Raw genomic sequence first — 13,883 nt, forward strand, 5'->3', positions numbered from 1 at the left:
GACTAACACCCAGGTACCTATTTACTGCTAGGTAACAGGGGCATAGGGTGAAAGAAACTCTGCCCAATGTTTCTCGCCGGCGCCTGGGATCGAACCCGGGACCCCAGGATCACAAGTCCAGCGTGCTGTCCGCTCGGCCGACCGGCTCCCATGACTCCTCGGAGTCATTTGTCTTGGAGAGTCCGGTACACTTGCTGGCGCTCGCATTTTCCTTCTTGTTCTCGTTCTGGCATCTTGAGTAAGAGATATTTTTAACACTTTTTGCATATCCAGCGACGTACACGTCGTTCCTTCACCTTCTAGTGTGTGGTCTGGTCAACGTACACGTCGTTCCTTCACCTTCTAGTGTGTGGTCTGGTCAACGTACACGTCGTTCCTTCACCTTCTAGTGTATGGTCTGGTCAACGTACACGTCGTTCCTTCACCTTCTAGTGTGTGGTCTGGTCAACGTACACGTCGTTCCTTCACCTTCTAGTGTGTGGTCTGGTCAACGTACACGTCGTTCCTTCACCTTCTAGTGTGTGGTCTGGTCAACGTACACGTCACTCCTACGTGGTCTTCCAGGCTTTGCGCCTGTTGATAATTTAGTCAAATTAGAAATTCCTTGAATATAAATTTAATGTATATTAGTACAGCGTGCATATTTAGGTGTAGGGTTAGGTTAGGGGTTTCGATTCTCTTAAAATCAATCGACAAGTTTTGATAGATTTTTAAAACATTCCTAGATTCCTGAGGATTGAAAATCAATAGGTTTGAAAAGTAATTTCAATTTATTTAGGGTTATCGATTTGTTGAATACAGGTAAGCCGGACTATATTCCAAACTGATAATGGAAATATAAAGTAATTTACAATAACGTGGTTGAGAAGTACACCCAACACGGACACATGATAACAATTAAGTAAAGACGCTTCGGTCCATTCTGGAGCCCAATGAAGTTAAAACATAATTTTTATTTTCTTCTGATTGGTGCGGGTTGAATGTTTAATGATAAACTTTGTGCAGGCGATGAGTCACAATAACGTGGCTAAAGTAAGTTGACCAGACCACACTAGAAGGTGAAGGGACGACGACGTTTCGGCTTTGCTCCTCATCCCCTCTCTTACCTATTTACTGCCTGTCTCTACTTCCTCATCACAATCGACTTGAGAATGGTCCAGGACTGACCGAAACGTCGTCGTCCCTTCACCTTCTAGTGTGGTCTGATAAACTTTGTGCTAAGTGAAGCAACGATTGCATTTAAGACACTATGAACAAGTCCACAAGGGCCGTGACGAGGATCGGCCCTTGTGGACTTTTTCATTTGATGCATCACGTTAGTGTGATCTCTGTGTGTAAGACACTATTGCATTGATCACACAGCGCGTCAGTGTTCTAAATGCAAGGCAAACTATCTGTGTTTGAGTTACAAGGCTCGACACCTCTAGCACCATCCTCTTAACTTACGTTTACTTGTATTAAACCGTTGGGGGACAAGCCCAGAGACACTTCAAAATGTCACACGACCAAAGACCACATTCACTCCAAACATCTACTATACCCACGGGCTACTCATGCCCGTGCCACCTCTTGTGATGGCTTAATCTTCATCAATCAATCAATCAATCGCGGGAGGAAGCAGTCTTTCCTTGGCTTTGCTGTCACTAGGCACTTAGGGTGTGGTAAAACCTTCAGACACATCGGTGGTGACGGTGGAGGTAGTGGGAGGACGAGTTGTTATGTGATCAATGATGTTCATGATTACTTCTTCCATAATTATGTTGAACAATTTGACGAATTTGCCACTCTCGCTGAACTTGATTTCGAACATATCAAGGAGCTCCTGGCCGTGGGCGCTGAAGAACTCGTTGAACAGCGTGCCCAGATCCGTCCCGGGCATCAGGTTCTCGAAGTTCACCTGCCAAAAGAGAGCACAGCTGCATAACCACACATACCATGAACACCTGTTCCTGCCGGTGCCCGCGCCAAGACCACCTGTCGTAGTCCCCCACCAACACCCGCCACTGAAGACACTCATGGGGGCTAATAGATCATGTTGACCAGACCACACACTAAAAGGTGAAGGGACGACGACGTTTCGGTCCGTCCTGGACCATTCTCAAGTCGATTGAGAATGGTCCAGGACGGACCGAAACGTCGTCGTCCCTTCAACTTCTAGTGTGTGGTCTGGTCAACATACTTCAGCCACGTTATTGTGACTCATCGCCCTCGATAGCAGATAATAATGAGAGGTAAATATGAGTTAAATTAACATTTTTGGAGGAACGAGAGAGACTATACCACATATCTCCCTCCATCCCCCTGGTGCTCTATGACAACGACAGCATTATCATGCTAGAGTACATAATGTAGCTATAAGAGTAGTTAGATCAAGAAACACGCTGATATTGTTTGTTGCTTTATATTCAGCTACTGGGAACAAAAAGTTCCAAGTAACACGGGCTATGGTGAGCCCGTAGTGGACTTACCTGGCACAGGAGCATCACTGTATGTGATGCTCCTGTGTATCAATCAATATGTATGCGGACATATTGATTGATTGATGAAGATTAAGCCACCCAATAGGAGGAACGGGCATGAATAGCCCGTAAGGACACGTTGAAAAAATATTACAGATGTAGGGATTACAAGCTATTCATGCCCGTACCACCTCTTGGGTGGCTTAATCTTCATCAATCGACGTAGAGACTGAATGAAATCAGTCGACGTAGTATGTAAATCAATCAACGTAGTAAGCCGAGGGACCGAATGAAGTTCAATGGGGGGGGGGGGAGTGGGAGAACAGAAAGGGAGAACTGAATGAGATGATTATAAATCACAGACAATAAATCACAATAACGTTACATATTGTTATTGTTACTCTCGATAAACATATTACTCCGAGCACCAAAAATTTCTACGGACATCATACAATATATTTTCCCTTTGATTCCTTGAAAATCTTGTTTTTAAAATGCCTAATACTTCTTAAAGCATCTACCTTAGTCTACCCCCCAATCAACCTATGTCCGTCCCGTACTCCCAGACTATCCCATCACCCTGCAAATATATGATAATACGTGATGTAGTGGATTGTAGTGTTATGAAATATATGTTCAAATCTACAATTTAGAATTATTGTCTTGTGTGGCAGTGAATATAAGTAGCATCCTTACCGTCCAGCGTTTCATCTCCAGATCAAGGGTTGCATTATCTGAGAAATTGAGTTTCGATAGGCTGATGGTCCCATTTTCCGTCATGCCGACAGACAATTCATCAATGATGATTCTAAGAGAGGAAAAAAACATTACTTATCTTGGTGGAATTGAAATTGAAATTGAAATAAGTTTATTGAGGTAAAATACACACAAAGGGATGAGGTAGCTCAAGCTATTCTCACCCCATTCAATGCAACGTGTTAATACATACATAGACACACATCACAAATAAACATATTTATCTAGGTGGAGGACAGGCGAAGTTAGGTAGCAAACGTAGAGTAATGTGCAGTCACGCCACAATCTACTAAATCATTGATTATATATATACAGATAGATAATCGTTTGACACAATTCTTCACAACTTCAACCTGTCGTTCCAAAATGACAATACTTAAAACTACCAAGAGTGGAACGTTCACAAGTGGACTCCGTTAAAAAAAATGGAATTATTTTTTTACCATTTCATAGAGAGGACGAGAAGGAAAACCCCAAACCTAAACTTTTCTACCACATACGGGGCCACATATTTACAGGTGGCAGGTGTGAGTGTTAGGCTATGCAGAAGGCGGATGGTAATATGTTGGGAAGACAACATCCTGTGTTGGCGTAGAGGCTTAGTGGTGTGAAATGATGAATGATTGATGAAGATTAAGCCACCCAAAAGGTGGCACGGGCATGAATAGCCCGTAAGTGGTTATGGCCCTTCTGAGCCATAACCAGTATCAATAGATGATACTGGAAATCTGTGGAGGTGCGACTGCACCCTGCGTGACGGGAGATGTCTCCCGTGGTGTGAGATGGTTCCTCTCGGCTCTTTATAATCTAAGAACAGCAGAATAGAGAAAATAGGATGAGTCGATTGGGGAGGGGGGAGGGGGGGGGGAAAGGAGTAGGTTGAAATTGGCGATTAGCGAAATGAAAAATTGTGGCGAGGGAAGCCTTGTTTTCAATCATTATCTGCTAACTGTGGCACGGGCAGGAGGGAATTAATGTGGGGTGGGTTAGCTCGTTTTATTATGAGATAGCAGCCATAGAGTCTGTTCGAACTTTTGTTCAAAATATTGTAATTACTCTGTGGTAAGCCATCCCAAATATATCAATTATTCAACGGTTATATATGCTCAGTTTCTCCACGTATTGATGGGAGAAGGTGCATGGAATTAACTTCCGAATATCACTAGATTCAGAATAATATCAAGAAGATGACGGCATCTCACATTTACACACACGGACCAAAACACGGCAAGAGGCTATACTCACGTGAACCAAAACACAGCAAGAGGCTATACTCACGGGAACCAAAACACAGCAAGAGGCTATACTCACGGGAACCAAAACACAGCAAGAGGCTATACTCACGGGAACCAAAACACAGCAAAAGGCTATACTCACGGGAACCAAAACACAGCAAGAGGCTATACTCACGGGAACCAAAACACAGCAAAAGGCTATACTCACGTGAACCAAAACATGACAAGAGGCTATACTCACGTGAACCAAAACACAGCAAGAGGCTGTACTCACGTGAACCAAAACATGACAAGAGGCTATACTCACGTGAACCAAAACATGACAAGAGGCTATACTCACGTGAACCAAAACACAGCAAGAGGCTGTACTCACGTGAACCAAAACACAGCAAGAGGCTATACTCACGTGAACCAAAACACAGCAAGAGGCTGTACTCACGTGAACCAAAACATGACAAGAGGCTATACTCACGTGAACCAAAACACAGCAAAAGGCTATACTCACGGGAACCAAAACACAGCAAGAGGCTATACTCACGGGAACCAAAACACAGCAAGAGGCTATACTCACGGGAACCAAAACACAGCAAGAGGCTATACTCACGTGAACCAAAACATGACAAGAGGCTATACTCACGTGAACCAAAACACAGCAAGAGGCTGTACTCACGTGAACCAAAACACAGCAAGAGGCTGTACTCACATGAACCAAAACACAGCAAGAGGCTGTACTCACGGGAACCAAAACACAGCAAGAGGCTGTACTCACGTGACCAAAACACAGCAAGAGGCTATACTCACGTGACCAAAACACAGCAAGAGGCTGTACTCACGGGAACCAAAACACAGCAAGAGGCTATACTCACGTGAACCAAAACACAGCAAGAGGCTATACTCACGTGAACCAAAACACAGCAAGAGGCTATACTCACGTGAACCAAAACACAGCAAGAGGCTATTCTCACGGGAACCAAAACACAGCAAGAGGCTGTACTCACGTGAACCAAATCACGGCAAGAGGCTGTACTCACGACGCGGGTCCTGCGCCAGCCAGGTTGATGTGGTCGACGACGGTGCCGTTCATGACGTAAGCGGGGGTCTTGATTGTGAGTTGGGGCGTCTTGAGGTTCAAAACTATGGTCTCGTTCAGCAGGGCACCGCTACTGTAGCCCAGTCCTAAGGTACAGTTGTGGGCGAAGAGACTCTGCAAGCCCCATAGCTCGGTGTTGCTCATCGTCAGCTCAATACTGTATACAAGGGTCGTCTCATCGAGAAGGTTGGATAAGCAAAATACATATACATATACACGAACATACTCTCTCGGCCAAGTATGGAATGTAGAACATACTCACTCAGCTAAGTATGGAACATCTAAACATACTCACTCAGCCAAGTATGGAACATCTAAACATACTCACTCAGCCAAGTATGGAACGTCTAACATACTCAGCCAAGTATGAAACGTCTAACATACACACTCAACCAAGTAAGGAACGTAAAACATACTCACTCAACCAAGTAAGGAACGTAGAACATACTCACTCAACCAAGTAAGGAACGTAGAACATACTCACTCAACCAAGTAAGGAACGTAGAACATACTCACTCAACCAAGTAAGGAACGTAGAACATACTCACTCAACCAAGTAAGGAACGTAGAACATACTCACTCAACCAAGTAAGGAACGTAGAACATACTCAACCAAATAAGGAACGTAGAACATACTCAGCCAAGTAAGAAACGTAGAACATACTCACTCAGCCATGTACGGAACGTTGAGTCTCAGTTCCAAGGGCTTCTCAATGACCAACGGGTCGCTAATGTTGCTCAGGTAATTTTGTAGGAGTTCGTTAATGTAATATGTGAAACTATCATTGTTCCACTTGTCCACCCAATCTGCCGAGTAAAACATTAATAATAGATCAATAACAGCAGTAAAATAGGTACCTGGGTGTTAGTCAGCTGTCACGGGCTGCTTCCTGGGGGTGGAAGCCTGGTCGAGGACCGGGCCGCGGGGACACTAAAAAGCCCCGAAATCATCTCAAGATAACCTCAAGATAAGATCGTTATTAATATAAAATGTTAATCAGGCTTGTGACGAAGAGTCACAAGTTTAATCTTGCATATGGATGACATCCCGCCAAACACACACCGAAACTACGACGTTGGTACAACGTTCGAACAAGTTTTAACACCTCCTAACCAGTTATAACAACTAATATAGCAAGTTGAAACAACGTTCTAATACGTCATAAACACGTTAAGCCAAGATGTAACAACTTCATTATAAGTTGTAACAAGCGGAAAATAGAGACAGTTTCGGTTTGTGTTTCCAGGGATTTGGCTTAAATGGTAAATAATACATTTCCCTTCTGTCTCTTAGTGCAGTTGGGTTCGTTCTCGACTCTCAATTGGGGGGTCCTGGGTTCCATTCCCGGGCGGGACATAAATGATTTGACACGTTGACTTTTCACCTGATGCCTCTGTTAACTTGCCTGTGAGCACGTACCCGAGAGTTAGGCAATTGTTGTTAGGTTACATCCTCGGGACGGCCAGTAGGTAGACCTTGTGGGGTGGGGGGAGGGGACTTCTTAAGTGTGTGTGTGTACACAGGCTTCCTGTCCCCGACAACGAATTATCATTACCTTCTTCCCATCCACACCCTCTACAATCAACACTCTACCTTCTCTCTCCCTCTCTTAAACTCACAATTTCACCAGTATCCGCGTCTGACTTGTTCTCAGTGACCTCTTGTAAACAATAAGTTCCTAAGCCATGAGTTATCGGCCGTATGGCCTGTGACTTTCCTACACTACACTCAAGCAATCACTATTGTCATTGTGTGGTCCCTGCTGGACTGTGAAGTGACTGCTGGACCCCGTAAGACACTCGGTGTTGACTTAAGTTCCTTTGACACAAGTTCTTAAACTCCTGTTATCTAACCGAAAAATATTGCCAAGTTATCTGATTATATGTGGCCTGCTGACCCCGTGTGTGATAGAAAAATGTATTTCATAATTAACCTATTGTGGCATGACGTATATAGGGTCTCCTCATTATGGTCTACATGTGCCTTCTGCTCCCCCTTCCCCCCCGTAACCCCTTCTGGTACATTGGCTTGACATCGTGTGACCTCACCTGTAGGTTCGTCGTCCGGGACGCCCTGGCTGACCTGTAGCTGGGTCACAAGTACGACCATCGCCACTGCTAAACACAACCTCAATGTCGCTCCCAGCATCGTGGCGCCTGTTGGATCAAGATCACATTGGTATGGGTCCAGCTGCCATCATATAGCGAGTCATATGTGTTTCCTTCCACACCTATGTGGAGGAAAGGTGTATAAATGTGAAGTATTGCATGTTCTCTATATACAAACTATCGAATCCATATACGATAGCTTGAGAGGGAGTTCCTCACTCCCATATCGTATATCAGCAGCCAGTTCTCACGATTTATCAAGGATTTATAAAGCGTCAATTTCAAAGTTGATTCTACCTAACTAGAAACTTTTGAACCAGTCAAACTCACCTCAGCTACCGAAGCCGATTCTCATTAGTTAGAGGATGCGTTGATGTTTTAATGATCGAAATATCTATTTGATCGAAACGCCAGTTTTCTTATGTTATGGTCGATAGCGTCGAAATTTTGTACATTAAGTATAAGAGGTTGCTATGACAACTAAGAGTATAAGCTTCCAATGGATCATAAAGATGCTTTGTTTCACATCTAATTTCGCTCTCATTTGGTAAGGAAGTTTCTCAGTGGTATGGCTCATCATTCAGTTAAACAGGTGAAAATGTATTATAATCCTCGTCAATATTAGAGAAATGCATCAATTTCCTCTCGGCAAGTTTCTAAAATTGATTAATTGGGACTAATTTCCTTCACTTTAGATTGTAAAGTAATGAAGAACGGTATGATTGGGGTCACGCCAGCTGGTTCCATTGTTAATTTTGTGGGATCTTGAACAGTATCTTCCTTATCTTGAGATGTAATAACGGGGTTGAAATCTTTGTTCTCGTTATCTCTCTAATCTAACTCCATGCTCTACTGAAGGAAGTATTCATGTTAAAATTGCATTTTGAAAATTTTATTTTGATTGCTTGAAAATCATTCGAACTTTAACTTAAGCCCTTAAAAGTTTCTTTTTTTTCTTATAAGGAGTTTTGATTTTATTTCGTTCTTCAGGGAATTCATTCTTTCACCATGGAAGGAATGTTTACTTATGCTATTAGCTTATTTATTTTGATTTGGTTGATTTCCCAACAGTCTCCGTGGTGTAGTGGTAAGACACTCGCCTGGCGTTCCGCGAGCGCTATGTCATGGGTTCGTATTCTGGCCGGGGAGGATTTACTGGGCGCAATTCCTTAACTGTAGCCTCTGTTTAACGCAACAGTAAAATGTGTACTTGGATGAAAAAACGATTCTTCGCGGCAGGGGATCGTATTCCAGGGACCATAGGATTAAGGACTTGCCCGAAACGCTACGCGTACTAGTGGCTCTACAAGAATGTAATTTCCCACATCCTTTGTTGAGACATTTCTCACCTTCTTCATTCATGGCAGGCAAGATCTGTGAAGATTTGGAATCATTACTGACATTGTAGAGCGGCAGTCACACTGTCAAGTTTCCAGGAGCCATACTACTGCATTTTCGAGTCTTGCCATTATTTTCTGGATACCAGATGATACTTGCCAACCTCCAAGAGAGTCTGGCAGATCATTTAGTATCAAAAGAGAGCACCAAGCCGGGAGATCATCTAGTGAAGATACTATTAAGCTCATCATGGTAGAGTGGGTAGTGTGTGTATGTGTGTCCGGGGAGACCAGAGACGGGAGCTCAGTCTCAGTCTCCTAATATTTTCTTAGATATATGTTAATGAAATTTCGAATCGTATTTTACTGAGTGATGGTGTTCCTTGTTCGGTCGGCACCTTTCCCGGTACAGCCCACAAGATGGGTATGTGTCCACTTCCACCCACAGGATAGGTAGGGGCTCACGTCCACCCACAGGATAGCTATGGGTTCTAGTTCCACCCACAGGATAGGTAGGGATCCACTTCCACTCACAGGATAGGTATGGGGTCCACTTCCGCCCACAGGATAAATAGGGGTCTACTTCCACCCACAGGATAGGTATGGGGTCCACTTCCACCCACAGGATAGGTATGGGGTCCACCTCCGCCCACAGGTTGGGTATTGGGTCCATAATAAATGAACTGAAGAAACCTCTTAAAGTTTTAATACTGTAAACTTGTCATTTATATCAAGAGGCTACACGAGCCTGTATGGGGTCCATACCTCGGGTATCGCAGTGTTGGTGAGCAGCGTAGCGGCGGACCTAAGGGCTGTGATCACTCCGGCAGGCAGGGACCAACTGAACAACAAAAGGCGTAACGCAACGCAACGCACTTTTCTTCGTATATCTCGAGTACTTGCAAGTGGTTCTTGGGAGTGGGTGGCCCCCTCCCCTGGTGAGTGGTCTCCCTTGGTGAGTGGGCTCCCCTGGTGATTGGACACCCCCCCCCTGGTGAGTGGGGCAGGGGAGAAGGTTATGGTCCATCCCAGGGTTCAGAAATAGCCCAAAGATATCGTTCTACGTCACTACAACTTTTTTGTTTTTAATATAACGAAAAAAAACAACATTTTTTTCCATATATGTATTGTGAGAGGTGTGACATCAATGTGCCCCGATTGGCTTGGCTCGTGGAACACCTCTGTACTCTATACCTTAGTATACACTACTCCCAGTCCTCTCGTATTCCTTCCAACCGGCATTAATGCGAACCTTGCCTCACTGCACCTCCCTGTACAACATACACCGTCTCTTCCCTCCCGTGTAGCTTCCATGGTGAGAATGTTATAATTCCCGTTGTCGGCGTTGTTGTTGTTGTTATAGATTCAGCTACTCAGAACAAAACGTTCCAAGTAGCACGGGATACAGTGAGCCCGTAAAGGACTTACCTGGCACAGGAGCGTTTCTGTAACTGTTGTCGGCGAGAGGAAGCCTGTACTTAAGCTTATCCAGGGCTCCCTAGGGCAGTGGTTCCCAACTGGGGGTCCATGGAACCCAAGGGTTCTTGGAAGAGTTTCAAGGGGGACCATGAGCCTAATACAATGAATTGTATTGTACTCTTAAGACGATAAGAACCCCTTATGAGTGTGAGGTGAATGTCTCCTGTTATCATTGATATAGTTTTAAGTATGGCATAAGAATGGGTGCATTTGTCACAGCAATGGTTACTGTCGATTTTGTTAGTTTGATCCGTTTTGTTGAAGGGGGGGGGGGGAAGAGGGTTCACAGGTGAGAGCGTGGCTGTGGGGGGTGTCTGTTGGTGGGGGCATAGCTGTGAGGGGAGGGGGCATTGTCCACAGATGAGGGTGTGGATATGGGAGGGGGGGTGTCCATGGGTGAGAGCATGACTGTGGGGAAAGGGGGTCCACAGGTGAGAACGTGGTTGAAAAAAGGGGGAATAAGACTTAAAAGGGTAAGAACCACGTACTGCCCAAGTCAAACTACCAACCTTCTGCAGGATACAACCGACAACAAATGATTAACTCCACATACTTATTTTACTCCTAGATGAAGAAAAGCATTAGGTGAGAGGAAATGTTCCTTTTGCTCTTTGTCCTGCTGGGGACTTCAACCCGGTTCACTCGATGGCGAGTCGAGGACAAACACTACTGTGCTACTGGAGATGCTAGACTAGAGAGTCCATGCTATGAGTTAATTGCTCTGTGAGAACTAACAAATTGACAAAAGAAGTTCGTAATAACACGGCCCACTGTACATTCTTGCATACATAATATAAAAAATTTAAACACAATTTAGACAGCAGAAGAAATAAAAAAACACAGCCGCAAGTTTGGCTGATAACTAGACCCCGCTGCATCACGCAATACAGTATATAGTGTTTCTCATCAGCACCGTAGATTTATACTCGGCTGTATTTCATCAGTATATATGCTTTATACACAGCTCTCTCTCATCAGCACTGTAGTTTTATATGTAACAGTATCTCGTCTGCACCGCAGCTTTATATGCAGCTGTATCTCGTCAGCTGCAGTACAGCACTATCAGAATAATCTTAACATGATTTTAATTTTTTTAAACTAAAGATTTAATCACTAGAATACTTGGAACTGCAGTCAGAACATAAAATACTGCTAGCTAATCTAATTATGTCTCTAGCAATAGTTTGCTTTCCATACGAATAAAAGTTTCGAATGTTTGTCTTTATAAAGGTAAACCAATGAAAATCAGGTTTAATATACAGTACCATAGTTCATTAGCAAATATTTCTTGCCTGAAACACTGTGCATATTAGTGACTTTAGGCATAGTATACACTAGCTCTATCTAGAAATCCAGCATTCTGTTTGTAACTCATTTTGTATGTATGTACTTTTACCAGAATAAACATTATCATTATTATTATTATTAATATGTATTTAGAGCAACGATGCAATATATGCTTAAGGACGTCAGCATGATGCCACTATTATGGACTACCTGTCAGTCAACCTGAACTGTGAGGATTGCATCAAGAAAATACCATCTCTCAATTTTCCAAAAATCTTCGTTCGCTTCGAGGACTTGTTGCTCGATAACATGGAGAGGAGATAAGGTGTGCAGATAAGGTGAAACTGTAAATGTAAAAATACCAGCCGAGGTCTGATTATGACCTTTTATGCCCTCTTTATTATATGTTTATGCTATTGTTTTCAATGTGTGTATGGGGGGCACAATAAACTAGCCACCTCTGGTGGCAACAATCAGAATCAAATGGTTGGGAGGGAAAGAGGGGGAGAAAAGTTGGGGGAAAGGGGAGAGGGTAATGTGGGGGGGCAAAGATAAGAAACAATGGGTCAGAGAGATATTGTACCTGGTGGCATAAACTTTTTTGTGTTTAATCTTATCCCATTTCCTCTGACATTTTTCCACCAGAGTAAGAAAAAGTGCAATTACCAGCATGGGAAGTGCACTGTATGCATGTGAAGCAACAATAGATCTCTCTAGGTGTGGGCAATGATCAAGCTTGTATACACACATAGGCTACACATAGCCTATAGTAACCATAGGCTACACATAGCGCAGTAACCACAGACTCAAAATGCTGTGCATATAATAAGCTACTCTACAAAATAAAAATTAGTGTCCAATGTAATATTTTTTTTAAATTATTATAATAATAAAGTATAAGGCACGCTGACAGTATTTGATGTGTGAGGAAGGAATGATTGGAACTTGAGGGAGCTCTTGATCCACTTCCATATTAGCATAGATGGGAAATAGATCAAGTATGGATATAGGAAGGTGAATAGTATCAAGTCTGTTATCAGCAGCCACCAGGCTAATGACTTTAGATTCAAGGTAAACATAAGACAAAAGGCTACACTACAGTCAACAGTTAGCCTTTCCAGGTGAACCCAACGCACGCTTGTCGATAATAAGATTGGTATAGATAGGGGGGTAAATAGAGGTAGAGGTGATGCAAGTCAGGTAAATTCTTATCTATTTGATGGTGGAGAACGAGCTCTGGCTTGAGGGTCCAACTTTTGGCTATCAGTCATTAATGCAGGGACTTCCTAATCTTGTGCCTTATCTGGTTGATTACCTGGTTGATGGGGTTCTGGGAGTTCTTCTACTCCCCAAGCCCGGCCCGAGGCCAGGTTTGACTTATGAGAGTTTATCGTATCTAAAGCATGTGAATAAAGTGCGTCTCCACTACCCTGTTGTTTAATTAGTATATTATGGACCAATAACAATGAAGTGGATAGAGGTAGTAGGATTAGTCACAAACTGGGTTCAGTGACTCGATCCCCAAATCTTTAAGAAAAGCAAGCTATATTTGTTTTCTATTATTTGATTAGTTTATAATGCACCTCACACTGATCTCAGGCATGGGTAGTGGTGGAAGGTCTGATCTCTCACATGGAGCTCAGACACTGAACCTGTGTCTAAGAAAATTTTTCATTAAATAGTTTTTTGTAAATTGGTAAAAAGCGTAGATTTTCAATTAACAACATGACATAAGAATTCATTAACTGAGCAAGTTACAATTATTGTGATCTATTTACACTTAACATTATTTGTGTTGAAGCATATAAATAATAATAAATACTAATTAATTTGGTTTGCCAGGTCAGCAGTATGAATCACACACGAAAGTAGTTAGTAATATGTATTAAACCCCTTCAGTCAACAGTATGCATCCAACACTATGGTGAAAATCATGTATTTTCTTCCTAGTGTCAAGCTTGTTGCTGTGCTTGTCCAGAGGTGTAATACTGTGCGAGTGATAATTGTTCCCCACGTTCTGTATTTTGGCTTCTAACCTGTGTTAAAAATATAAAATGATGCACACGTTTCAACACTTTCTTTTAAAATAATGTTGGTTATTCATTGATTCTAAGAAGTGTTATAAACTTTA

The 13,883-nt window shown here is 43.0% G+C and overlaps 1 protein-coding gene across 1 annotated transcript; it reads right to left on the reverse strand.

Moving 5' to 3' along the window:
- Window positions 1-751: 751 nt before the first annotated feature.
- Window positions 752-9,907, reverse strand: LOC123766510 (uncharacterized). Its single transcript, XM_045755724.2, has 6 exons — window positions 9,752-9,907; window positions 7,590-7,697; window positions 6,209-6,347; window positions 5,482-5,697; window positions 3,156-3,267; window positions 752-1,897 (listed from the first exon to the last, which is right to left on the reverse strand). Exons 2-6 carry the CDS (start codon window positions 7,687-7,689, stop codon window positions 1,652-1,654), a joined length of 813 nt encoding a protein of 270 aa, XP_045611680.2. The 5' UTR covers window positions 7,690-7,697; window positions 9,752-9,907; the 3' UTR covers window positions 752-1,651.
- Between the last annotated feature and the right edge of the window lie 3,976 nt (window positions 9,908-13,883).

Source organism: Procambarus clarkii, chromosome 62 (genome assembly GCF_040958095.1).
Source record: "Procambarus clarkii isolate CNS0578487 chromosome 62, FALCON_Pclarkii_2.0, whole genome shotgun sequence".
In the NCBI taxonomy this organism is placed as follows: Eukaryota; Metazoa; Arthropoda; class Malacostraca; order Decapoda; family Cambaridae; genus Procambarus; species Procambarus clarkii.

Excerpts from the sequence above, each read along its gene's own strand:
- LOC123766510 (XM_045755724.2), bottom strand. The coding sequence starts at position 7,689 with ATGCTGGGAGCGACATTGAGGTTGTGTTTAGCAGTGGCGATGGTCGTA. Across the intron at positions 6,348-7,589 it reads CCCGGACGACGAACCTACAG|ATTGGGTGGACAAGTGGAAC; the intron begins GTGAGGTCACAC and ends TTTACTCGGCAG. Across the intron at positions 5,698-6,208 it reads AACGTTCCGTACATGGCTGA|TATTGAGCTGACGATGAGCA; the intron begins GTGAGTATGTTC and ends CCTTGTATACAG.